This window comes from Dicentrarchus labrax, unplaced genomic scaffold (assembly GCF_905237075.1).
Source record: "Dicentrarchus labrax unplaced genomic scaffold, dlabrax2021, whole genome shotgun sequence".
NCBI classification, from domain to species: domain Eukaryota; kingdom Metazoa; phylum Chordata; class Actinopteri; family Moronidae; genus Dicentrarchus; species Dicentrarchus labrax.
In genome coordinates, this window is record NW_026136715.1 from 11,531,697 (window position 1) to 11,558,782 (window position 27,086).

A 27,086-nucleotide genomic window follows, 5' to 3' on the forward strand; every position below is an offset into this window, starting at 1 on the left:
ACGCTGTTTCACCACACCCAACAGTGATATCACTGGGGCCTTGAGTACACATGTACATCACTGCACCCCCTCCAGACATGTTTTTTGACATGATAAAGTTTCCACAAAAAGTCCAATTACCTAGTTGTAAGTTCTTAAAATTAGATTTGAGTCTCTCCTATTGAAAAGTACATAATCTGTGAATATGCAAATATTTATCATTTCCAGATTTTAACTTCTAAACACGTGTTAAGTCCATTCTCAGTGTATGTGCACTGGATGCTTCCAGTTTCTGTATCGCACTTGTGCAAGTTGAATATTGAACCGTGACCAAACTAGCAGTTATGTCACTCAGTCATGATTGTATGTACATGTTCAACTAAGATTGAAAGTGAGCACAGAGAAACTTTTCACAGTTCAGTGAATTAATGTGAAAACCATCTTCTAGCGTCAAACTCTGGACATAACATCATTCTGAACAGCAAAGGTCAAACAATAAAGTAAATTGAATGGATTGGAAAGTGTTGACTGGAGGGAGATATTAATGTCTCATCAGCGTGAATTTATAAAACATTACACCTGTTTTCAGACTGGATAAATTATTGTCTTTCTGACTCTCTCCAGTTTTTTGTTCGGTGTCACATTGACAAGTTGCAGCATGTTTGATGTGATGTAAAGAGGAGGATATAACAAAATGTACCTACTTCCATGTCTCTACTTAATTATTACCCAAGAAAAAGAAGACACATGATTGTGCAGCTGAGTACATCTTTATTTTAAACACACGAGTGGTAATTAATGTGACATCAAACACAAGGAGAATGGAAATAAACAAATTACACACATATGGCTCATTGTTGGTTATAAAGAGATTCATACAAAGTTTAGAGTTAGCTCACAGCAATCCAACAGGTTAGAGTACTGCAGTGTTGTTTTTTTTCTGATTTAGTGATTTAGTATGTTCTGTCATGGGTCTCCACTGTCTTGATGAGAATTGCAGCTGACCTCCGCTGCTGGTAGTTGTTAGCCGGGACAGCTGCGGAGAAGAGGACAGTATTAAAATCACATACAAACACACACTGCAGGCTGCCATAAGAATCCTAACGCCTGTGATAAGCATGGTGCTATATTCAGTCGAACACTTACTTTTGGTGGGCACTGTTTGGATACTGACAATAGAGTTGTGTCCAATTCTGTCAGAGAGAAAAGAAGGAAATACACTGTGAGCATTGATGTACTGACAAAGTAAACAGTTGTTAAGAGGAACTTGCAGGTCTTAGGGTTGCTGTATATGATGGTGACTGTAAACAACAAGGTAGTTTGTTTCTGTGTGCAGTGGGTTCATTGATGCCCCTTGTGGCCGTTGAAAGAAAAACAACCACTGCAAGATAGACCTTTTTTACAGCAGCCATTTTTACATGAAATAGTAGGGTAAACACACGTATTACCAATTATACTAATAGAGGTTCTGTTCCATTTAGTGTAGCAGAGCCTTTTCCAGTGAGCCAACATGCACAACAGCAGCACCCTGACTCTGTTTGACCTGAGTGCAACAGAACCTTAATTAGTATAATTGGTAATAAGTGTGTTTACCCTATTTGATGTCAAAAATGGCCGCTGTGAAAAAGGTATACTGCGGTTTTCACTGCGTGGGTGTATGCTGTCCTTCGGCCTCAAGTGGCAGTAATGAGCCCATTACACTACAGTTTGGCGCATTACCATGAGGCGAAAAAGACGCCGCACTTTAAAACTTACTGAGACAAGCGACACAACGGTGAGGTTTATGTTTTATCGGACGTGCTTTCAGGCTGTATTTTAAGATTTTACATAAGAAAATACTTCAGGGATGAAGAATAACTGGTCTAGATAACCACCCTAACTGCGTGTTGAGTCGCCTCCCTGCTGCTGTGTGCCGCCGTTATGCGTTTGCGCGGTCGCCATATTGGTGAGGTCAAGATCTGCTAGTTATCAATGAGAGATGCTGACCTCACTACACAATCGACCGGAACTCGCTTAATTCTGAACCGATTTTCATGAACTTTAGTTTGTTATAAACGTGAGAAACCGAACATCGATACTTGGAATTAGTTAGACAGTTGCTGGGGGCGGATATAATCAGCTTTATGCCAAAACATCAAGTGTAAATTATTAGTTTAATATTTTTCTCCAAAAATGTAGATTTATATATCTTCTATATTGTTTTAAAGCTATATGGTTGCTAGTTTTTGTATTAACAATTAAATAGTTAATAAAAAGAAAATGTTTGACTTCAGTAACATGATTTTGGTTCACCTGGCATGGTTTTGGGTAATCATCTACCAACCATTCGAGCAGACTTTTAAATTAATAGACTGCAATGTTTTATAGAGCATCTTAGGAATAAATCATATTTTAATAAGCCCAACCTATACTGTATGTATACCGTCCAAGATCTCTGTCTCCAGTCTTCAAGCAGGTCATCTTTTTTTTCTAGTAAACTTAAACTTTGTGGATGAAGAACTGTTTTTTTAATTTATTGCCAAATGTGTAAAAGAAAAAGAAGAAGAAAACAAGTGATAAGATACATTAGGCTTTTTCCCCCATAAAAAACAAAATTAGCTTTTAATCAGTGAGTGATTAGGTGATGAGAACTTTACACTGCTGAACTCTGCCAATGCAACTCACCTTTCCTCCTCTCCTTCCAGCAGTTTCCTGTAGGTGGAGATCTCTATGTCCAGGGCCAGCTTGACATTCATGAGCTCCTGGTACTCCCTGAGCTGGCGAGCCATGTCCTGCTTGGCCCTCTGCAGAGCCACCTCCAGGTCCCTGATGCGAGCCCTGGCATCCTGCACGGCCTCCTCCCCACGCTTCTCCGCCTCGACTACCTGGCCCTCAAGGTTGGTACGCTGGAAAAGTGTAAGCATTCAGTAAGATTTCATTGATGATGTGTGACTGACTGCTTCATAATAATTAGGAATTTAAAGAGCTTAAAGAGTATTAAGCTTGCATGCAATATCCAGCAAGAAAAGTCCAGTTCCCTTTGATTTTCAGACACTCTATAAACCGTTCACTCACCTGTGCCTTTACAGACTGGATCTCATTCTGCAGGCGGCTGATCATTCGGTTGAGCTCAGATATTTCAGCCTTGGTGCTGCGCAGCTCATTGCCATACTGGTCTGCCTGAGCACTCATCTGGTTAAACTGGTGGCGGCAGAGATCAAACAGAAGAACAAATATGTGAGATCAGTAGCTATCAGGTTTGACAAGGGCAGTTCCTTCTCAAAAATACAGGGTATTCTAGTATGAGCTTTAATTAACCATTGACCCCTTTTTTAAAGAGAATCTTCTTCACCTTTTCCTTGTGCCAGCTTTCAGCTTCTGCACGGCTGCGAGCGGCAATGTCCTCATACTGAGCCTTAACCTCAGACACGATCTGATCCATGTCCAGGCCACGAGAGTTGTCCATCTGCACCACCACAGAGGTCTCCTTCAGGCTCTCCTGCATCTCACGCAGCTCCTTTTTTATAAAACAACACACACAGCAACAGTAAGTAAGCAGGTAAATTCCAGAAAACAAAACAAGCGCATAGACTGTATAATACTGTATATATTGTTTTTAATTTGGAGAAGATTTTCAGTGTATGGTTATGTACCGCATCATGCAGAGCCTTGATGAAGTTGAATTCATCACTGATGGCAGACACCTTGTCCTCTAGATCCACCTTGGACATATAGCCTGCGTCCACATCCTGCAGGGAGTCAATAAAACCTTTTTACAATGTTTGAAACAAACTGCTAATACAGGTTTGTTGCCCAACAAGGAAAATTATTACTAGGAAATTTGCTGGTATTAAAGTGACTATAAATAGAGCTAACTAACTGGTTCAGAGCTTAATCTGGCTTGTATCTATAAAAGCCATCTTGACTTCATACTGTACCTTTTTGAGCATGACAAACTCATTCTCTGCATCATTCCTCTTGTTTATCTCATGTTCATACCTGAAACACCCACAGATATCAGATTACTCAGGCAGATCTTATCAGTATGCACCTAGTTACCATATGTATGAACTTCCGCTCTAGTAAACAGATTTAACAGTGCTTCAGTTCCTTCTGCAAAAATGCCTTACTTTGTCCTGTAGTCGTCCACATTTTTGTGCATGACGTTGTTCTCCATGTCAAGTCTGTGTTTGTCGTTGTTGATGAACTCCAGCTGTCTTTGCAGGTTGGTAATGTAGGACTTCAGCATGGGCTCAACGTTAGAAGAGGCATCAGTTTGGTTCTGCAGCAGCTTCCACTTGGTTTCCAGCATTTTGTTCTGCTGTTCCAGGTATCTTACCTGTGGCACAAGCAGAAAGTTCCAACTAAATCAAACTGATCCTAACATCTTTCTAGAGATCATAGAAGTTAGTAATTTAAACATCAATCCAAAGGCCAATAATCTAATCTAAATGGACACACAAGAATGTTTGTGAAATTTCCTCTTACCTTATCAATGAATGAGACAAAGCGGTTGTTGAGACTCTTGATCTGTTCTTTTTCCTGGTTGCGAACAGCATGGACGGTGGGGTCGATGTCTATGTTCAGTGGGACGAGCAGACTCTTGTTAATGGACACGGCTGTAATCGGGGCCGCCGGGGTGGCCCTACCGCTCATCTTGGGGATGGAGTAGGATCCCATGGACATGCTACTGAAGCCCCCTGCGGACTGGCGTATCCCCGGACGGGTGGTACGCTTGCTCCTCAGACTCATGGTCGTGCTGTGTGGAGATTTCACTGCTGGAGAGGATGAAGTGGACGGGCGGCGGTTGAGCTCTGTTGTGCATCTCTCTATCTTTTGGGTGCTACTTTATAGGCAGGTCTGGGTGTGGCGAGATAGTGAAGATATGTGCCTCCCCAATGCAGGTAAACCAGTCTGACACATACCACCCGTTCTCCCACCTACCCCCTCTGCAAAAGTTGCATTGTTCCTCCTGTAATGCTGGAATTCAGGCCTGCTATGCAGCTTCAGGTGTGCTGTTTTTTGAACAATTATACATCCAAAATGTTTCCTTGTGGTAACCACCGGATCTATTGAAAATTAGATGTAAAAGTCATCAAGAGCCAAAATCTTAACTGATAACAAATAAAAACGTGAAATGTGCGGAATCAGAATAAATGTTTCAGTGGCTTTATGCCCCCCCAAAAAGTCAGTCTAGTGTACGGTGCAAGAACAGTGAAGGAAGCAAAAGCTGGTAAAGGGCAAAGATAGATTGATGTCGGGTTGAAACAAGTTCACAAAAAGTGACGATAATGTACTGCACACAATATGTAGGTTGCCTAGAGAATGTGCCAAAATATTATAAAACCAGGTGAAATATGCTGTTTATTGGGAAGAATATTACAACGTTGTTGTTTTTGTCGTTTTCCTGCCTGTTAAGATCAAGTTAGGAACAGTTAAGATCAGAGAGAAAAGTAGATTGAATCAAAATGTTCGAATTCGGGGTGCCCAGATAGCTCACCTGGCAGAGTTAGTGTCCATGTACCAAGGCTGAGTCCTTGCTGGAGTACCCCAGGGTCTGAGCTGTCTGACCTGTGTCCCCCCCCTCCAATAAAAGACCCCCCACAAAAAACAAAAATGCTGGAATTGTAGCTATAGACATAATGTTACGCTTCCATAACAGCACTTATTTTCTTCAACTTTCTGTTTAATGTCTTATGTCAATATTCATTGTAAGTGACAGCTGGTTGTAAACAAAAAACCGGGCTGTCTTCTTGATGTCAAACAGTTTTCTTTCTTTTCAAACTCCCTCACTCCCTTTTGTGAAGTGATTATGCAATCATCACCTCCCTTTAGAAAAACAACTACAGAGAAATAAGTCTCTCGTACAACCTGATTGAGGTTTATTCTTGTCAAGGCTGTGTGCCACTGAAGCTGTACCATCTACACAACGTCAATACATTATTGTAGGTAAGTAAACTGAGAGAGAAAACAGCTGCGACTGTGTGTCTGTGTTGTGTATATTTAAAGAAATACTGAATAATTCTCTAATTTTAAAGGTCTGTTTTAGCTCTTGTCGGATATGAAGATTGCTTCGTTCAACGTCCAGAGGTTTGGAATCACAAAACTCTCCGATCCAGATGTCCTGGCAGCTCTGGTTAAGGTAAAACAACAGTAAAGCATCAGGTGGTTACATAAACAAAGACATTACACAGTAAAAGATCAGTAATAATAACAAGGGTAAACTATTGGGAATGCATGGTCCATGTCTTTGGTGTGATATTTGGGAAACAGCCAAGAGGAGAGATCTAAAGTTTGAACATTCTTTGTTCATACGTGGGTAATTATAGCCTTCTTTAAGCTGTAACCAGTTCAAAGGAAAAATATAAGCCTGAATGCCGGGGATAACCTAAAATACGTGTCCTTTCTTTTCAATTGTTCCACATTTACTTTACTGAGAGCTTTTATCTTTTGTAGATTGTGTCTCGATACGACATCATAGTGATTCTGGAGGTGGTGGATGGGAGCGGAGCTTCTGTGGAACACTTAATGAAAGAGCTGAACACGTGAGTTTACATTTCTTACTTCTGAATGAAGCAAAGATTGTTGCCTATACTTTATATGTATGCTTACTTTTACTATCCAATGCCATCTCAGAGTCAACACGACCCATCACTACGCTCTACAGCTCAGTACCCGCCTAGGAAGGAACAGATACAAGGAACAATTTTTGTTTCTGTACAGGTAAGATCACATCATAATGCAGACTGTAATATTTTTATAATGTGCTTTTTATAAGAAAGCCATTTCTTTCCTACTTGGAAGGGATGATGTTGTTGACCTGATTGACTGCTATCAATATGAAGACAACCAGGTGAACGACATGGATGCTTTTGCAAGGGAGCCGTATATCCTCCACTTCAAACCACACAACACAGGTCAGTCTCTGCACTTAATTGGATCTTAAGGAATAACAGGGAGTTATGGATCAGAATTAACCACCACACTGGAGTGATTGTGATTAATTTAACCTGAGGAAGCTCCAAGCGAAATGCGTTGTGCGCTCTTAAATAAATCACAGTAAAGTCCCTCCAGTGTGTGGTTGTTAATTCTGATTTCTTGGTCCTGCGACCTACCAGCACCTGACTGTTGTTGGCAGTGCATGGGGAGTTTTGTTTACAGGCAATTATGGATATTAGCGTGTTTGATTATTTCATTCTTAGTCGGTTGCTGTAGACGTTGTCGCTGTAACTTCTGTGGCATGTCTGACTCATGTCTATATATGCACCTGCTTGTTTTGTCTAACTAACTGAGTCTGATCTGGTCTGACATGCGATTCAAAGGAGCTGAGGGCAGGTTTATCAAGTTAAGTTAGTTCTGTGTGCATCCACATGGATACAAGCATTTGTTGTTGACAGGACTGTTTTGGTTTGTAGTGCTGAAGGATATAGTGCTCATCCCGGTCCGCACCACACCCTGGGACTCGGAGAAGGAGCTGGATGAGCTGTATGAGGTCTTCCTGATGGTCAAAGACAAATGGAAAACAGATGTGGGTTGCATCATCCTGTTGCATCAGTATTTTACCTGTTTGTGAGATACATCATAACTCGATTGATGACCACATATAGTTTTAATTTAGAATCATACCAATTATATAGCTTATAATGATAATTTTACCATGTTGTAACATGGCTACTTTTGATAGGATTTCTCTGTATTCCAATATCCAAGCTAAAGGATAAATTAACATTTTGTACTAAAAGTACCATTTTTGATTTCCTCTAGAACGTAATGATCCTGGGGGATTTCAATGCGGATGGTGCGTATGTCACCCAGAAGGAAATGAAGGGGATCCGTATTCGCAGCGACAAGAATTTCCACTGGCTGATCGGTGATGGCGTGGACACCACCACAAAAACGTCAAATGAACACACTTACGACCGGCATGTGTGCATTCATAAACTCCATTCAGGCACTTCCACATATTGTCATTATATGTGAATTAATTCATATATTTCTCTCACAGGATTGTGGTTTACGGAGATGACATGCTGGCAGCCATTGTGCCAAACTCAGCCAAGCCATTCAATTTCCACAAGGAGTTTTCTATGACAGAAGAAATGGTGAGTTGTCCCTAATAACCAACACATTGTGCAATTGTATTGCTCTTTCACTGGCTTGTTTTGTGAGAACATTCCTCATTCAGTATATGCACCCTCCCGCAGGCCCTGAGAGTGAGCGACCACTACCCTGTCGAGGTAGAATTACATAGCGCTCTTCCATTCTGGATGGCAAACAGCCACCAAAGACAGAGACCATCAGTTAACAGAGCTGTCACAGGCGGTGAGAAAAACGGTAATTTACTGTATGTCCTGTCGCTGATAGAACAATGAGTGAAGTATTTGAGACAAAAGCTGAACTGCTTGTTCTTTTATTAACAGAAGGGGTGAAAATAATGAGAGGGAATGCTTGGAATTTGGGCGTTTCTTGACCTAAGGGTTTTACTGAGACCCTTTTTTTTTTTCTTCAAAGCACATTATTTAAACTATTTGCACTTTCCACTTTTGTGATTGACTAATGCTACCTTTGTGGTGACAATTACTAACTTTTTTGCATCATGGGGCTTAAAGGTTATGTCTTATGACAGTCTATATTTTTCTTACTGTGTTAGATACAGTAAGAAAAATAAAAAAGTAGACTCAATAGAGTTAATTGATTTTCTGTTTAACCATATAGAATTTGCAAGAACTAGAAAACTTAGGTAAAAACCATTAAAATGTATATGTTAATTTACTAAACTAGCTCATTAGGTCAAATAGACAAGAAGGGCAAAGAAGAAACACAATTTATTTTGTCTTATCCCAGTGCCTTTTAGATTAGCCAAAACATGCAGTATCAAAATGTTTTATTAGGTATTATGAAAGGTCTGTGCCAATTATTATTATTATTATTATTATCAATGATTATTCATTAATCATTAATAATCATCTGTAACACAGTTTGGCAAAGAGCCTTGAAACTTCATTTTCTCAACAACACTGTCTTGATTGCTGTCTTCCAACTATTAAAACCCCTAGTTATTTTAAGTATCATATACAGCCATGCTGCCTTACTCGCTTGAGCCCCACATTACAGGCTGAAAATCAATTCATCCTGCCAGCTGCTCTGCACACACCTTGAGCACCCTCGGGTTGATGTCGTCAGGCCCTAAGACACTGAATTTGGTCTCTTTATGGGATTCTCTGACAATAACAACAGAATATCTTCAGCCTTTTAGATGGAAGCTCGTTGTACTGACACAAGTTGAAAGTTTGTCTTCTCTACTGGAGTTACATTTCAAAATTATGTCATATTTCTGAGCATTTCAAACCCAAACATTGAAATACTTGTTCCCTTTAATTTGCCATACCATGGCATTATGGGTGCTCTTACTGCTAATTATTAAGGAAAAACAAATCTGGAACAAATCTGAATGATGGTTGGATCACAGCGTGTTTTTCCCTTTAGAAGTTGAATAAAAAATACACGTATGTGAGTAAGAATTATTTGCAGTGACAGTAATTACATACTATGTTTGTAACACTACTAATTACATGTTTTTCTGTGTATTTTTCTACTCACAGAGAGTTTGCAAGTGGATCTGTTGTCCCTGCAGAAGGAAAACCTCCTCCTGGAGCGAGAAAAACTTCAACTTCAGATCTCCTTATTAAAACATCGGCTTTCCACACTCAAAGTGAACAAATGATTAAAAGATCTCAAGCACTATCTTTTTATTGCACTATTGTTGTATGACAATTTTTTATTTGAATTAATAAATATGCAATATGCGTATATATGAATGCTTTTATACACATTTGTTGCCCTTTTATTGTTTAATGAGGTAAATAGTACTGATGTGAAACAGCATTGTGGCTTTCAGGCTACATAAAGATTTGTCTGGCCCCAGTGAGAGGAACAACCTGGGGCAGGTTATCTAGTCTATTGGTGAAATGAAATGAGAGCCCGGCTAATGTTTGCGCGATGATGATTTTTGAGACCAATAGTAATCTAAGATGAGAAAAAATTCCAATCTCAATGTGACAGCTGATATTGTGAATTTTTGAGCTGGAATAAAAACAGACCTTTTCTAATTGGATTGTGCACTTATTTGTTTAAGAAAGCTATGTTCTGAAACAAATAACTTTATAATAATTTGAAATGTTAAGCAGTTTTAGTTTAGACATTGCTGAGTGCGGCTTTTTCTCTCTTACTCTGTGCTGCTTGCCAAAGTGTTGTGTGTGAATTGCAGCGCTCACTAAAAAAAAAAAAACAGTTAACTGAACAGTCAAGTAAATTAAAAATACTAGACTTGATAATTGTATTCTTGAAAAACAAATGAAAATATATAGGAAATGTCTTCAGTTTTAGTCTTTGGTCAAATTTGGTCAACAGCAGCATGACGAGGCACTGGTGCATTATTGAGACTGGGATGTCTACATGACTGTAAGTCAACTGCTCTTTACAGTGGGTGTGTTTGTGTTGTAATATCTCTTCTGAATTTCTTAAATCTTGCTGCTGACAAATATCCCCCATAGTATAATTAAACAAAGCTAACACAAACACTGAAACTAATAATAACTATATTTAAACTAAACAATAAAAACTACCCTGACACAAAAAAACACTCTTGAAACTAAATGAAACTAAACTCAGTTGAAAAATAAAATGAAAAAAGAATAATAAATATAAACTATAATATCTCTGGTCTGCACCACGCCACTAAATAAAACATCTTATTATTCTAATAAAAAAACCCATTTCGATAAAAACAACAGAAAAAATAACATCCACAGCACTGGGAGATGATTTTTGATGCAGTTTTATTGTAGTAAACAAACATGATTGATAGAATGACGTGTGCTGCATTCAAGTGGAGTCAGATTTTTAGCATCTAATAGGCGTTAACACGAGCTACAAGTTACATGCCTACGGTTAAAACGACAACAAATTTAACTTGTAAACATGGTTTTAAGGCGGTTGATATTGAAGTCATGTAAAAAAAACAAAAAACAAATAAGGCGGTATATAACTTTTTGTCTGTTTAATAAAAACAAACGTCTGCCGTCTTGTGAGCCGTCGTCACTTTTCCGCCATTCTCTACAACCAAGTGAAGCAGACACTCGTCACATGACGGCCAGACCTCATTCGCCCTAATCTAAACAACTCAGGACTCGACTTGTAAACAACACTGTGCAAGAAGGTGTCAACCAGCCAGCCAGCAAAACTTTCTCAGCGGCGACCGAGTAACCTGTGAACAAGCTCCACCTGTCCAGTAGACAGGCCGTCTCAATGCATTACAGAGGACCGAAAACACCGCGGCGATCATGGATGTGTACGATTTGTTTAGTAGTTGCAGAAAGGGCGACATTTGTAGAGTCAGGTAACCAACGGCTCAGCTGACGTTGTTGTTGTTGTTGTTTGTTGTTGTTGTTGTTGTTTGTTTGTTGTTGTTGTTTTTGGCTTGGTTGTCTCTCTTTTGCTTTTGCAGTAAATTTGCAGCTACTTGAATCCTACGTGTTGTTATTGTCTGTGCTCCTCTGTACAGTGTTATTCAGCTGTCGCCCTGCAGCTGAAGCCGAGAGCTAACTGCAGTGTGTCGCTGTGGTAAACACGGACAGGGCAGGGTTGCTAACATTAGCTTTGATGAGCCAGCTGGTAACTTTAGCTAGCGTTTGTAGGTCAGATGCTCAGTTTCCAGATGCAACGTAGGTAAGATACTATACCGTCAGTGTCAGGTGTATAACGGGATGATATGTGGAGAATTCACTGCTGTCAGCTACGCAGCTTTTAGATTTTTTCCACTGATGTAAGACACTTCCTCTCTCCTGATGATAACAGGAGAGCAGTAATTAGTCAAGACAATACAAGTCTTAACTAGTCTTTAAGCATCCAGTTAACTCCAGCACTGCAGGATATATCCTATGTCATATATATATATATATATATATATATATATATATATATATATATATATATATAAATATAAAAGCAGCAGTGCTGATGAAAGCAGAAAACAGTCAGATAGAAGTGATGCTTGTATGTGAAATAATCCTAATGTTTCATTTGTGAGCAATGCCCATTTTATCCACCTTGCATTCAGATATATTTACATATGGTAGACTTCAGTACACTCAGTATCACTGTGTCCCCTCATTTCTTCTCTTTTCTCTCTAAGATACCTTGTTGAGCAAAGAGATGTGGACCTCAATGTAAGAGATAAATGGGACAGCACCCCTTTGTAAGTACAATTTAGGCAAGCAGTCTAATGCCCCTGTTCACGTGGCATCATCATTATTATCATATCTTAAAATGTGATTTATGTACACTTTATTTCTTCAGGTATTACGCTTGTCTCTGTGGCCATGAAGAGCTGGTCCAGTACCTGTTGGCTAGTGGTAAGGCTGGAATTTCACTGGGGTTAGGGTTAGCTTTTATTAAGTAATGCAAACATAATAAAAGTCTGCATGGTAAAACTACTATAGTTTGATGTCAGTATAATCACACTGAAATGTTCTGTTCTATAATTATAGCTCTTTTTCCCCCTTATCTTTGCCTTCAGGTGCCAAGTGTGAAGCCAACACGTTTGATGGCGAGAGGTGTATGTACGGCTCCCTGAACGACTCCGTACGACGCCTGCTCAAAGACTATAAGTGCGTCAGTGTCCGCGCCATGCAACGGGATGATTTTAACTACTTTCTGCACATGTAAGGGTCAAGTGCCTGTTGGCCATTCATGCACATTCATTCCTCTACAGAGCAGGAGAAAGAGCAGTTTATTCTCCATTACAGTTTTACCTCCATCTAACGTTTGATGTTTCTGCTTTAGGTTACTGGAGCAGGGTCAACACAGCGACGTCAAGTTTTTGGTCCATGGACAAATATTCATGGCCCACCGATGTGTTCTGAGTGCACGCTCCGAGTACTTCATGGATATGTTTGAGAAAAAATGGAAGGGGAAGAACCTGATCACCCTGAAGCACCCTTTGGTAGATAAACATGTATATTCTGGTTGATTCATTCTGTTGCTGTGTGCTGTCAGCTTTGTCTCTTCCTGTCTGTATGGATAAAAGTGGTTTTGGTTTTTAGGTAAACCCTGCAGCCTTTGGAGCCATCCTGCAATACATCTATACAGGTGGGTGTGTAGAGCTATTTATTATCTGGTTTTCTGATTGGATTTGCCAAATAAATGGCATTTTACAAAATATTTTTCTTTGAATATCATGATATTACGAAAACTTTTCATTTCTTTTCAGTTTCATTTTTATTTAAAGCACTTTTTAAAGGATAAGTTTACAGTTTTCCACATCTGATGTAAAACAATAGTCTGGTGCCCATGTGAACAATTAGTCCTCCCGGTCGTACTGACCGTTAAGAGATCCCTTCCTGAAATTCCACATTCCTTGTTCTGGGCGAAAGTACATTCCAGTTTATCTGAAGCTAATATGAGGGTATAATAATATTTGGAAGATAACCATCCAAAGATACAGTATTTTTAGCAACAAATTCCTGCTATTTGTTACTGTCCCTCCACTGCAGCCCAGCAAGGAAACAACTGTCCAAGAAATACAAAGAGGCAATTTAGCATTAAAAAGTAAAATCCCCTTAATTTCATTAACTCCGACTGGGCTGCGGGAGCCTCATATTAACTAAATTGTAGATTTAGTCACAAATCACTTACATTGGAAGTATGTTAGGAAAGAAATGATTACAAACTGGCTTTTACATTGTTGCCTGAAATAGAAAGAAAAGCCTGTTTAAGTCCTGTATCTTAAAGACATTGAATTCAGTCATGTAATATGTTTCCGTAACATACAAACCACTATGCTCGTGCGGGTGTACTGTATGTGTAATCCTGTCGGGTAGGTGCGAGTGTCCCGACTCTCTTGATGCATTTATTTTCTTAATGTCACAGGACGAATGGATATTGATATAAGCCACGTGGAGGACTCCAGACGACTTGCTAAACAGTGCAAAATGGCCGATTTTATAGAGGCGCTGGAGAATAAATGTAAACAGCTGTATGAATATGGTAAGACGGTACTCTGGGTTAACATTCAAATACATGTATGGGTACAAACAGCTCAAAATACCAAAAGACATTTTAATTGTCAGCTAACTTTTTACCCTTTTTTCTTAATGATGTCTGTCTTTTGTCTTGATGTCTCTCTTTTTTAATTTCTTTCTTCCTACTGAAGTATCCAACAAGCCAGGAATCTGTGTAAAATTTCTCAGCCTGGAGCCTCACAGCGGTCAACTTCAGGATGAGATTGCCCAGTTAGCAGACTCTGCACTTCCTACTGAATTAAAAGTAAGGACATGGGAGCAACAAATCAAGAACTTAAACTAATATTACAGTTTTAATGAGCCCATGTTGACCTTTTTTTTCCTGTTGTTTTTTTACCCCCAGGTTGGATTTGGTGAACTTCCTTTTAACAGAGTTGACGGCTTCTCTACGTATCCTGATATCTGCTTCAGAGTGAATGGTTATGATTTCTTGTGTCATAAGGTAAAACTACAAAGCAACATTTGTCCTGAGGTCCAGGTCCTGACGCTCACATCAGTATTTAAAGTTTTATTGTTTGTCTGTTTGTGTCTCCAGGCGTTTTTCTGTGGACGTAGTGATTATTTTAAAGCCTTACTGGAGGACCACTTCAGTGAGGGAGAGCAGCTAGAGTCCCAGCCCAGCACCCCAGTGATTACTTTACACAACATTTCCCATGAAATATTTATCCACGTCATGTATTTCATCTACACGGACAACACAGAGGTTAGTGCACAATTTCTGTCTGAAATTATTTTGTGGACAGTGTCTTTTAAGAGTCTGGCAGTTTCACGATATATCGTGTTTTTGTTTTATGCATGACTGGGCCTTTATATAGGTTTATAGTGGGTTATTATGTCAGGAGGACTAGAATATAACATATAACACATTGTATTGTCATAGTGTAACGTACTGAAGGCTTTGATTACTGTAGGGCTTTCTTGGCCCACAAAATTAGGATATGAAGGAATCAAAATGCATGAAACAGTTGCTGAATGTAAACCGTTTTTATTTTATTTATCAAATGTTCTATTGCAAGTAAGAAACAAATGAGTTACAGCAGTTGTTCTAGTTATGCACCAGTATGGTGGTATATGAAATAGATATTCAGTTTAACTGCTGAATATTTGAAATAATCCTAAAATTATTTGATAATCCTACTACTGTTTCTGTTGTATTCCAAATGAAAAATTCACTATATTAACGTTAAACTTAAAGCAGCTATAATCAATATATTTATATTAACAATGAATCAGATGAACCAGTACTTATCACCTGACTCAGAAGTTCCCCTCAGCTCTACGCAACTCATCCCACCGCTCTCATAGCAGTGTTCTTGACCGCAGGAAGCAGCTGTCTTCAATGAAAAACAGCCGGCACAGATAACGACTAGGTGGTGAACATAGTGGAGCATTTAGTAGCTCAAGACCCAGATATCTCCCTCAAGAGTCGGGTTGTGACCAAAGCAGAGCTAAACGGAGAGGGGCTATTGGACTTACTTCAAACTTCAGATGAAGGCTTATGTTGCTCCATGTAAGAAACTGATTGTTGGTTTGCCATAACAACTTAAAAGAAGGTGATAGGTCAATAATGTGTTGACAGCTTGTTAACTTGCTTTTTTTTCTGGTTTAAAGTTTAAAGTTTTGAACACACCCCCTCTACTATCCATAGTTACTGTATGTTTTCATGCTCGTAGGCCACGCCCCTTAAAACCAGATTATCACTGAGCACAGAGAAACTTTCCACTTTCAGCAGAGGAATGTGAAAACATCCTTCTAGTGTCAAACTCTGCACATACATCCTTCTCCACAGTGAAAGCTCAAGCATCCAACTGTAGGAACAAGAAGAAAAACATGCATAGTGCTTTTTCTTTACCACAGGATCAAATAAATATTATCAACATCTTTTAAACTGTCTCCAAATGAAGGAGCAGTATGGAATATATTGTTTTACACCCTTTGAGAAAGAATAAGCTAGTAAATTGGAGGTTCATTGGTTTCATTTTGAGGTTAAAGAGGCAACAGAGCAAAGGTACAAAGGTAATGTTACTTGAATGCTAATCATAATAGCTGACTGGATTTTCTTTATGTCCAGCTAACAACAGAGACTGTGTTTGATGTGCTGTGCGTGGCTGACATGTATCTGCTGCCGGGGCTGAAGCGCCTTTGTGGGAAGACACTTGCTAAGACTATATGTGAGGACAACGTTCTGTACATGTGGAAGATGGCGAAGCTTTTCCGTCTCTCTCGCCTGGAGGATTACTGCACAGAGTTCATGGCCAAGATCATTGATCGGGTGGGTGACCTTTTCATTAAAAAATTGTTTTGGGAAATACACTTGTTTAGTTTCTTGCCGAGACTGATACCACTCTCATGTCTGTATGTTAAATACAAAGCGAGAGTCAGCAGGTGTTTTGCTTAGCTCATCTTAGCTTTGCATAAATACTGAGAGGAAGGGAAAAGTTAGTGCACTTTCAGCACGTAACTCACCATAAGACAATTAAACAGTATGTAAATTCAGTGAGCTACACACTGGTTGGCAGATTTCTTTCACTTTTGGACAGAGCCAGGTCAGCTTTTAACTTTCCCTGTTTTCAGTCTTTATGCTAAGCTAACCATGTCCCAGCTCTTGCTTCATATTTTGCAAAGAGACAAAAGAGTGGCATTGATCTTCTCATCTAACGCTTTCTCAAGAAAGCAAATAAGTATATTTCCCGAAATGCTGAACTATTCCTTTAAGATGCTCCTATAAAGACAACAGCTTCTAAAATAAACACACCAACTGTGCTTTTTGGTTGCTGTGTGAACTATCCTCCCAACTAGTGACCCAGTTAGGGAAGTTTGAGCTGTTTGTTCTAAATTGTGAACAACTCTTATCTCAACCACAGTATACAGAGCTTCTGGATCTGTGAAGTGAGGCCAATGCAGAAATGTCTTAAACATGTATTCTATGTAATTGCCAGCAGGGGGCAGCTCTGATGGCTGCACAAAAAAAAAAGAATCATATTGAGTCTTATGGAGAAATTACCTTCTACATGATTTATTAGCTCAGTAAACAATTTCCTAATTAGTTTCTAGTATAAATTGCCAGTTTTAAGTCTTTTTCTGTACAGCATGATGTTTATATAGCAAATTATGGTCCCATTTAGAGTAAAATAGATGATAAAGCAGGGTATGCTTTTGGGCCTTGTGATTGGCAAGTCACTCTCAGTGAGTCCGTCCAATGCAATGCACAAAAATCACATCAAACTGTTAAACTAGGCAGTGCTGATCATTACAAAGGGATCTCTCAAAAAAGCAGCATGAAGAACAATCCATAATAGACGGAAGTGAAGATCACAAGAATAAACAATTATATTTTAACACCAGGAGTAATAGATTAAATAGCATAAAATCTTATATTTTAGTGAATGTTTTACTGTCATTATTGGTGCTTTGGTGATATTTGACTCCCCCTTGTACATCTGTCACCACCATAATATCAAAAGTCACAGTAAAGGTTGACCTCTGTGGCCATATAATGATATTTTTTATTGGTCAGTGTTGTGGATGTTGTGGTCAGCCATGCTCAGTTGCCCCTCAGGATAAAATCACACCTGTGTTACCTGTTTAATCTGTCACAGCTGTTGGAGCAGCCCGAGTTTGCCCAGATGATCAAAGAGGATGCCGAGTCGGTGGAGGAGCGACACGAGACCGATTCTGTCCCCTTGGTGGACGAAATCCGCTACCACATCGCCAGCAATGTGCAGACATACAGCGCAATCGAAGAGGCCAATCAGAAGCTGGAGGCCCTGGAGGAGCTCCTCTGCAGCATTAACATTGACTGCTGAAGGGTCGGCAGGTCGTGGTTTTGTGGCTGCAGATCCTGCAGAGTTTTTAAAGTGGATGCCTTCGGGAGGGGACATATGGTGGTGCAAACAACCGCTGTAAGAAAAACATATGCGTCTGTATGTTAATCGGTTTTCTTTTATTTACAATATATTGTACAGAATATATATTTTCAAAGGATGCGCTGATGTTACGGGGGTATATTCAGAGAACACTGTTTATGTTGAGTGTTAAAGGTTTCTTTGAGTGAGATATGCCAAATGTGAGAAAAGATATTTGGTATAAAGGTCTTGAGGAAATTGTGGAATATATATATATATCTTTGAATTGCACTTGCATGAATTTATTTTAGTCATTATTTGTATCTGATAGAATTTAATCTATCTACTTACAGTAGTAGTACAGTACAGTATATGTTCACTTCATTTATCCGGAAAATATTTTTAACCTCTAACTCCTTATTTGGAATCACATAGAATATAGTTTTATGATGTATTTCATGCACAGGAGCACGCAGCTTTTATTTTGGATCTGATTGAATATGGCTGCAGAACTTCACCTCACTATTCGACCTGTAACATTCCTCCACCGTGAATACTTGCACTTACTTACACACCCTCTAACATATGTCTGCCCTTTGTTTAAACCTATAATAGATAGATAAAAACATATTCCCTGCTGCCCTGTATGACAGCAAACCTCTCTTGTCTCAGTGTGTGCGCAAGAAAATACAGTTGTTATAAAACTGTTTGCATGTAAAATCCACTATCAACACATCATCCATTTCTCAGTCTTACCCTGCTGTTATGAAAATGGATAAGTAACTGTTCTTGGTTTTGGCAATTAAACATGGTATTGCAAGCACAAATAGTGTTTTATTCAACAAATCTCATGAACTTTTTAAAGTGTGCCAGCATGGCTTCATGAAATTGAATTGCTTCTACTTATATAATTATCATGACTGTTTTTTAGCCATTGTAGTAGGCTCTAGGGATGGCAATGTCAGTCTGTCAGCCGGCCCACCACCTTGGGCCGCACTGAATGAGTAATACTATTAGGAATAAACCTGCCTCGTGCATGAACTGTCCATAGCTGAATATTGGCCATCCTGTGCAACTGTATTTAAACACAGGTCATAATGGCAGCGCTTGATGACCCTAATATTTTCTGAGGTGGCACGTGGTATAAAATGTTTGAGAAACGCTGATGTAGCACCATCATCTGGTCAAACACTAATTTTGTCCTAACCATTTATATTCCCTTCAACTCCAGCTATAATGGTAGATCCTCCACTATGTAACATTTATATGCACTATATAAACATTTAATAAATGGCTTTAAAATACATACAGATGGGTGACGAATTAAAAGAAAAATCAACAAAGTATCTTAGTAAAGTGTCAGGCCACCACGTGCCACCAGAACACCTTCAATGTTCCTTGGCGTTGAGTGTGTCTGCGACTCGGTTGGAGGGAAAAACACCATTCCTCCAAAAGATATTCCCTAATTTTGTGTTTTGATAATGATAGTGGAGAGGGTTGTCTAACAGGTCACTCCAAAATCTCCCATTGGTGTTTAACTGGGTTGAGATTATTTTATTTTAAAAATGCAGATACAGTTGAGTGAACTTGTTCCATGTATTTTAAGATGAAGTGAAGGAAGGCACCTAAAGATGGCGCCATTTCTCAGTTTATCATCACTTCACCATGGCTGCTTCTTAGAAGAAACACACCTCCTCATGCATTGTGGGAAACTAATACATTCTTCATCCAGGTCTCTGAATTCATGGGAACATTTTCTGAATAGGGCTGTTTTCCATTTTTCAAATCACTAAGTCCACAAAGGTGTGATGAAGGGCACTGTTACATGTTAGCAGTGATTTAAAACTGCATGTGTGCTTCAGTGTACTTGCCCCATAGTTTATAATTGGCGTCCCTGTGGGCTTCATCACTCTCACTTCAAAGAGTCTTGGAGGTGAAGAAAAAGAGCTTTACGTCACCTTAATGGAGCCCTGAGGTTCAGAACAGCGGGTAAACTTAAATCCCAAAAGGGAGTACGCTGTGGAGCAGTGCTGCTGTTGGGACACATTAAAGTGCAGTTCAACCGAAACACTAAGGCCATCCTTTAGACAACAAAACCCTTGGCTTTCAGCCCAGCGTCTTGAAGGCTTACATGCTGAAAAAGACAAGAATAAACAACACAATTAGTTATTACCCCAGCAAGCTTCCTATACAAAAGTTTTATGGTTGCTAAGCAACTCGCTGTGGTTTTGGTCTTGGGTGGGAAAGTCCAGTTTAATGGGTTTCAGACTGACATCACACTGCACGGACAAACGGTTATTTATGCTCTGTAGAGGAGGAACTTATATTTCTCATCATTTATTTAATTTCCTCGGTCACTTTATTCAATTTCCATGGAAACTGTGTTTACAAGTCAAACCAGCCTCTTTATGATAGCAGCTTGGTGCCTCAGTTAGTTCCCATTCAACAGCTGTACACCTCCACGCTGGCCCCAAGTCAGAGCGACAGTGAAGCCTGGAAACTGTGAACATTGGAATCAGTTCAAAGCGTGACTTTGTCAGTTAAATTTGACTTTAAAAGGTCAGTTTACACCCAGGCTTTTTTAGCCATGTTAACAGCACGGCTCTAACTTCCACCACGTTGGCCCAGACTGAAATAGCTCAACAACTACTGGACAGATTGAGATGAAATGTTTTGCAGACACTCATGGTCCCCTGACGATGGAGCCTAGGTTGAAGCCTTTGTCTCTTGCTGAAGTATTACAATATTTCTACAACTAATCTATGGATTGCCATGAATGAATTGAGGATATCCAGATGATGAAGCAGAGTGAGAAAGCCATTCTCATTGGGCAATAGACCTTAGAGCGCCATCTAGTGGATGTGTAGGTACTGCCAGATGGGTAGATTAAAAAAAATTGACAAAGCTAGTTATTATCCAAAGACGTTTCCATCATCCTAGCGTTTTGTGCTAATTAGCAAATGTTAGCACACCCAACCAAAATGTGATAACATTCAGCTCAAAACGCTGCTGCGCTGAAATACAGCCCTCACTAGCTTGGCTGTAGACTCTTGTTTTTCCCACCTTGATTGCACAACCCTTTTGTTGTCAGTTAACACAAATAAATCTATTTTAGATCTCATGGTCAGTGTGTTTCTTGGCTACTAGTAGCCTGTCAAGTAATTAATCACTTTCTCCCTTTGCCCTTTGTGATGCTATTTTCTTGAATAGTTTACAAGTAAGCCCTATAATAACTCATAATCTTACATCACTGACATTGTTTTTAATGTCATTCTCAGCTGCCATGAGTTACATGATTTAGAAGAGTCACATGTATAATGAAACTCGTACATCCTGATGACGCAAAATAATATGACGTTTATTTGAGATTGTGATCGGGGAGAGATCGGTGTACAAAACAATACACGTGTTGACAGATAATTCACTGGTACACATTATACATTTTCACAATTATGTAAAGCTTTTAAATGTATGATTGCAAATAGGTACAACCTTTAAAACAAAAATTCAAGTCAAATAGCAGAATTTGTATGCAGCGTAGTACCTGAACCTCAAACGTGAACCATGTTATCTATCAATATTCTTATCTGTTACATATATTTAATATGCCACACACCCAACACTTTTGATTTCAATTCAAATAAGCATTTCCATTTCAAATTGACTGCAACATACAGGCATGCTTTCAGTTTGAATATTCCTAAGTTGCAGTCTCCTTTACAGAAGACTTATTAAAACAGATATTTTCATTTTTTTCTCTGTTAAAGTTATGACTCATATTTTTGCCATGTGTCCAGCCCTTAAAAAAACATTTTATGCCCTGATGATTTCCATGTGTTTTTGCAGAAAGAAAACCTTGAAGAGGGCAGCAAAGGGTAAAATCTCTTGGCTCTTGACTCATGCCTCTGCGTGACTCATTGAGACTTCACTGTGACTTCTGTCTCCTCATACAGGAATCTGCAAGGGCAGAAATCTACCAGTGAAATGGAGGAAGAGCCTTGTTTTCTTCTTGTTTTTTTAACCTCCTAACAATAAAGGTTTGACTCCTGGGTGTGCAGAGCAATAAATGCTGCAGTGACAGACAGGAAAGCTAGTGTGAGGGTAGAGTTTGCTTTCTTTTACTTTCCTTTCACATCCACCACATCATCTTCTACCTTATTTTGTCTCTATCATTTAGGTTTTGCTGTTTCATTCTGACATTTTACTTCAGGTGCTATATGGATGACGTGTACAGAACATGCAGCGCTGTGTCATTCATACCATCTGTCCGCCTGTCTTTCCAGGAACAACATGCTCATCTCATGATAATCTTCTATACATAGCTCACATGTAGGTTTTCATGAAAATACAAAGATAGAGTGTAGAGTACAGTGTAATGGGGTATTTTTGTACTTTGTGGTACTTACAGTAATGGTCTGAATTCTTTAACCATTGGAGGATCTACAATCTCTTATGCTTACAGGAGCGTATACCTTATTGCTGCAATCATCTATACCTTCAACACTACAAAATCAAGTTAGACTACGACATGTGTATTAAATGTGTCAGCCATATGTGTTTTGTTCTGTGACGGACTGATGAGCACATTTGCGACCTTGTCCCTGTGTATTGATACGTCCTCTCAGGCGACGGAAGACATAACTCACTGCTGCTGTCACTGCCAATATCCTAATTTGCTATTAGTTAGGGATTACCACCTGTGTGTGTGTGAGAGAGCGAGAGAGACAGAGAGAGAGAGAGAGAGAGAGAGAGAGAGAGAGAGAGAGAGAGTGGTAAGCTCATACTTAGCCAGAGACTGACCTAATAAGCTCTGGTTCTAACTCCTTCACTACATCTTACACCCGACTTTTACATTTCCATTATTGAACATTAAAAAAAAACCCAATACTGTAAGATATGGACACATACATACAGGTGCATTGATTTTGGTTGTACACTGTAGTTTCAGTCCTAGTCCTAGTCCTAGCCGGTGTAGTGTAGCCCCAGCCAGCCATTATGTAAGAAAGACTACGCACGCACTAAACTGAACGATAGGTGCCCGCCAAGAAGATCTCTTTATAGGATTGTCTTGAAATGAGAAGGGTTAAGCAGCCAGTTACTTTCCCCCTACATTTCCACTCTCATGTCATGCAAATACCACGCTGAGGATGCCTATAAAATTTCCTAAACACTGATTGCAGCTCAAGCTTATCAACCAGGAATTCTGTTTATCTCCCTGCTCTGTATGGAGGCTCCTCTTCGAAGTGTGTGACAGTCAGATGCTTACACTTAACATAGCCACAGTAATATGGGATTAAGCCTTACGTGCTCCCTTTAAGTATTAGCAACCAGGACACAGACAGGCAAGTGAGCAGTGGTCTTATTAGTCAGCTTTGTCAAAGACTGTGCAGGCTCTCTGAGAAAGCTGAGTAAATATATCTGACCCATGCATATGTGAATCATAGGAACAATGCATCTGCTGCAGTTTAGGTCCTTTAGATATAGTTTTTATGTTTCCGATATGTGTTCACTTCATCCTTTATCTTGTTTGTGTGTCGGTGTATCGTATAGTGCAAAGTAACGCTCCTCCTGAGGTAAGTAACGCTCCTCCTGAGGTGAATCACAAGGTTGCCGGTAGAGAACAGGGCCAGCTCTGCAGATGGATACAAACAGTGTCTGCATGTGAGACAGGATTACTCTGTTACCATGTGACTGGTCTGTCCCTAGGCAGACCTCTAACAAAAAAAACAGCTAAATCTATCCAGAACAACTACCTCTGGCCCCTGAACTCTTCAAATGTAAACAATCAGACCGACTTCTGTGAAGTGATGCATCAAACCTGCTGGGAAGATGACACATCGTAACACTGGTATTAAAAAGTCCTAAAGCTTTACAGAAAGCAGCGAGTTAGTTGAAAGAAAGTTGACAGTACCAAAGGGAGTTATAATTTTGGATATTTGGGCATAGACAGCGATTTAGCTACATACTTTAAGTTTAGACATGGAAACATGGTCACGGACGGATACAAAGTGATAATGTTTAATTTGCTGATGTTTTCTCTCCTTGGTCTACGTCTTTTCTTGTGCTGTTTTTCCTTTCTGCTCCAAGAATTAGCTACATTTGTCCAAGGGCCAGATATGGTGGCTATATTGTAACAACAATGTGAAAATAATAGGCTAATTAGGCCACAATTAGTTTTTTTTATTATAAAGTCGGGCCATAGTTAACATTATCAAGCTACTAGCATGTTAGCTAAAGGTTGAAACAAGTTCAAAAAATATTTTTAATAATGATTCTCAACTGGCATTTATATGGTGTCATCCATAAGGTCTTCCATAAAACATTGTAGTTTCAGAACTTAAAATTCAGCAGCAGTAAGGTGACACAGTAAAAAAAATAGAACCTGATAGGTCGCCCACATTCAGGCCCCTGATTGGTGCTTTGCAGGTAGGACATTAGAGCAAAGCTAGAGAATGACTTTGGGGAATAAAAAACAAATTTCAGGGCCACCAAAGTCAAAATAAACGTACACAAAAACACGATAAGTTGTCAAAGAACAATGTGAATATGAATGTGAATATTCTAATGTAACAAACATGATTATGGCCTTGTAAGAGTTGTAAAAACTATTAATGTTTCACATGAATTGTTATGTGAAGGTGATGATTTTAGGATGTTTACTCTGTGGGCATGCCTGCCATTGTAGCTTGACACAAGTTAGATAAAGCTCTTTCTGCCTCGTGTGTGTGTTCAGCTACTTTAGATTCAAGGTTGGTTTTTGTCACAGTTACATTCAGTGAGCGTCCAAACTTGCATTTTTTTTCCAGTCACTTTCCTGTTTCCTGGCCATTTTGCCCTCAGGCATCAGAAAGCAGTTGTCCTGCTGACAGAGCTTTTGTTCTCTGCAGGGAGAAACCAACGCTGAAACTCAAGGGGACTGGGTGGCTTTGAAATACACTTTGCTTTACCAAAGTGACATGAGATGTTGCTTTTAAGGCTAATGAGGAAACGTGCAAGTAAAAGCAAACACAGCATAAAAATAGGGAACAGAGAAACAATCTGTTCTTCCTTGTAATTTGATTTGAGGGTATTTTTTTAATATAATTGCACAATGAAATACTTCATTTCTGGCAAAATATTTTGTCAAAACCTTGTTAATCTCAACATTTCAACATCTCAACATGCTTTCACTTCCTGTTTCAGCAACAACAACCACCTAGTTAAAGTTGATCTTGAAGATTTATTTTGATCATGATTGACCTTCTAGTGAACACTCTGTGGTTTGCATTAGTGGACACTATCTTTATACGCCTGCAATACATGACATACAAACACGTGGCTGTGTCGTCTGTTTGGCATGGGTGGTGCTCCAGATTAAGACATTACCACACTACAGTGAACTAAACGCACAAGTCTTGTGGATATAGGAGAAATATTCACATTCATTTTTTTGCCTGTACTCGATAAGGTACTTTACAGATATGTTGCAAAATATGCTGTTAGATTAAAACATTCAGATTATAATTTAAATGAATAAACTGTAAATTTAGTATCACTTTTTTAATGAGGCACCCTTTATGAATAGTATTTAAGTTTAGAAGTTAAGAAAAAGTAATGGCTTCATTAACATATACAAAGTGTTAAATAATGCTTTATAGATCAGTTATAAACTATTAGTAAGATAAACTTTTGGGTTGCCAGGTTTTAAAAACTCACTTATATACTCACTAATTAGACAATTTGACCACTTATTTCTAAGAGTGAAGATTAGATGAAGAGTCTACTAATGCAAAAGTCAGCATGCTAACATGAAATTAAAATTGTGTAAATTTTTTTTTCTGCGTGGCATAGCGTTGTACAGAGGTTAGATTATGGTGTTTGTTTGCTCATGACAAAAATGTATGTATCTAAAATAAGCCCCTGATGGCCTTGTGGATGTGCAGAGAAACAGCGCCCTTTTGTTATCACCATCAGCAGCAGCTTTTACTACTTTTGTAGCCTGTGCTTCCTATTCATTTATATGTGGAACAAAATAAAGAGAACTGGTAGAGCGTTAAAGGCAGCTCTCAGTTCATTTCTATGAAAGCTGCTCAGTGGCACATGAAGCCAAAAAAGTCACTGTCTGCTGTGAAGAAATTACCTGAATGAATGCATGTATACCAAAGACTTCCACCTGCCAAAATGGTTAACTTTTTTATTACAATTTTCCCAGGGTTGTGACACTCCAAAAAATGTATCCACAGATTTAAAGCCGCTTCTATCACAATATGACCTTATGGGAAAAAATATTTTTGGGCCAGTGTGTGTCATATTACGGACGCCATTGCTGTAATTACACGGTTTGGCCACTATGTAAGATCGTCTCTTGCTGGGTTGAGTGGGTTGGGGATGGGCAGCACAATGAGATGAGTTCGCTGCTAAATAGTGTGCCCCATGGAGCTGTGGCAGTACAGAAATGGTTCAGCACAAGAATAAAATAACCCAAAATATGGTGCTGTGTAGGGTGGCCAGACTTGGTGTCCATGGCCACCATTGCCCAAACCTTGGCTCCGCCTATGGCTAATACTAACCAAAGTGTACCAGTTTCACTATGTTAGTGTAGCTTATTAGCATGCTATTATTTGCTAAGATAGATAAAATCAGCATACTCTACTATATAGGCTACTTTATATGATTCATTCTTTAACTGAGTCAGATATATATAGAGCCCCTGAAGGGTCATGGTTGGAAAGAAAAATCCTACTGTGACCTTTTGGGGGTGCGCAGATACAGTTTTAACTTACTTGAACTGACGCATAAATGTAGATTGTGTTGTGTTTCTGTATATTATGTTATACATAATACACAGACGACCACCCACCTAGAGCCGAAGGATCTATCCTAGGTTTCTGCCTTTTAACAGGCAGTTTTTCCTTGCCCTTGTCGCCAAGTGTTGGTCTAGACCTGCTCTATTTGAAAAGTGTCCTGAGATAACTTCTGTTATGAATTGGCGCTATACAAATAAAACTGAATTGAATTGAATTGAATTAAGCTGTGTTCATATATTTATTTAATTTCCATTGTTGGATATTTCCTGGAACATTATTTGCTTGCTATTAGCATGCATACAAATAGCATACGATAGTAACTGTATGCATTCATATCCAGTAGTTGTCAAGACATTTCATTGACAGATAAAAATGTGAACCTGCTGGTGGAGATAAATATAAAGTCAGGAATCACC

The 27,086-nt window shown here is 39.1% G+C and overlaps 3 protein-coding genes across 7 annotated transcripts; 2 read left to right on the plus strand and 1 right to left on the minus strand.

Annotated features, from left to right (window-relative positions):
• Window positions 1–730: 730 nt before the first annotated feature.
• Window positions 731–4,831, minus strand: si:dkey-222n6.2 (intermediate filament protein ON3). Its single transcript, XM_051425585.1, has 9 exons — window positions 4,447–4,831; window positions 4,089–4,297; window positions 3,897–3,957; window positions 3,612–3,707; window positions 3,311–3,475; window positions 3,034–3,159; window positions 2,644–2,864; window positions 1,126–1,172; window positions 731–1,015 (listed from the first exon to the last, which is right to left on the minus strand). The coding sequence occupies exons 1-9, from the start codon at window positions 4,708–4,710 to the stop codon at window positions 933–935; spliced, it is 1,272 nt and encodes a 423-aa protein (XP_051281545.1). The 5' UTR covers window positions 4,711–4,831; the 3' UTR covers window positions 731–932.
• A 220-nt stretch (window positions 4,832–5,051) lies between these two features.
• Window positions 5,052–9,786, plus strand: LOC127377570 (deoxyribonuclease-1). Of its 5 annotated transcripts, none has more exons than XM_051425586.1 (10): window positions 5,052–5,907; window positions 5,997–6,100; window positions 6,415–6,503; window positions 6,595–6,681; window positions 6,763–6,875; window positions 7,374–7,486; window positions 7,723–7,880; window positions 7,964–8,060; window positions 8,163–8,292; window positions 9,561–9,786. In XM_051425586.1, exons 2-10 carry the CDS (start codon window positions 6,020–6,022, stop codon window positions 9,680–9,682), a joined length of 990 nt encoding a protein of 329 aa, XP_051281546.1. In that variant the 5' UTR covers window positions 5,052–5,907; window positions 5,997–6,019; the 3' UTR covers window positions 9,683–9,786. The 5 variants fall into 5 exon arrangements, with proteins under 5 accessions (XP_051281546.1, XP_051281550.1, XP_051281548.1 ...); XM_051425590.1 differs by having other exon boundaries at window positions 8,163–8,280; XM_051425588.1 differs by having other exon boundaries at window positions 6,008–6,100.
• Window positions 9,787–11,113: 1,327 nt separating this feature from the next.
• abtb1 (ankyrin repeat and BTB (POZ) domain containing 1) lies at window positions 11,114–18,711 on the plus strand. The gene is made up of 12 exons (XM_051424249.1): window positions 11,114–11,356; window positions 12,152–12,214; window positions 12,316–12,371; window positions 12,536–12,680; window positions 12,802–12,961; window positions 13,062–13,107; window positions 13,888–14,004; window positions 14,171–14,283; window positions 14,383–14,481; window positions 14,575–14,742; window positions 16,111–16,311; window positions 17,639–18,711. Exons 1-12 carry the CDS (start codon window positions 11,301–11,303, stop codon window positions 17,843–17,845), a joined length of 1,431 nt encoding a protein of 476 aa, XP_051280209.1. The 5' UTR covers window positions 11,114–11,300; the 3' UTR covers window positions 17,846–18,711.
• Window positions 18,712–27,086: the final 8,375 nt, after the last annotated feature.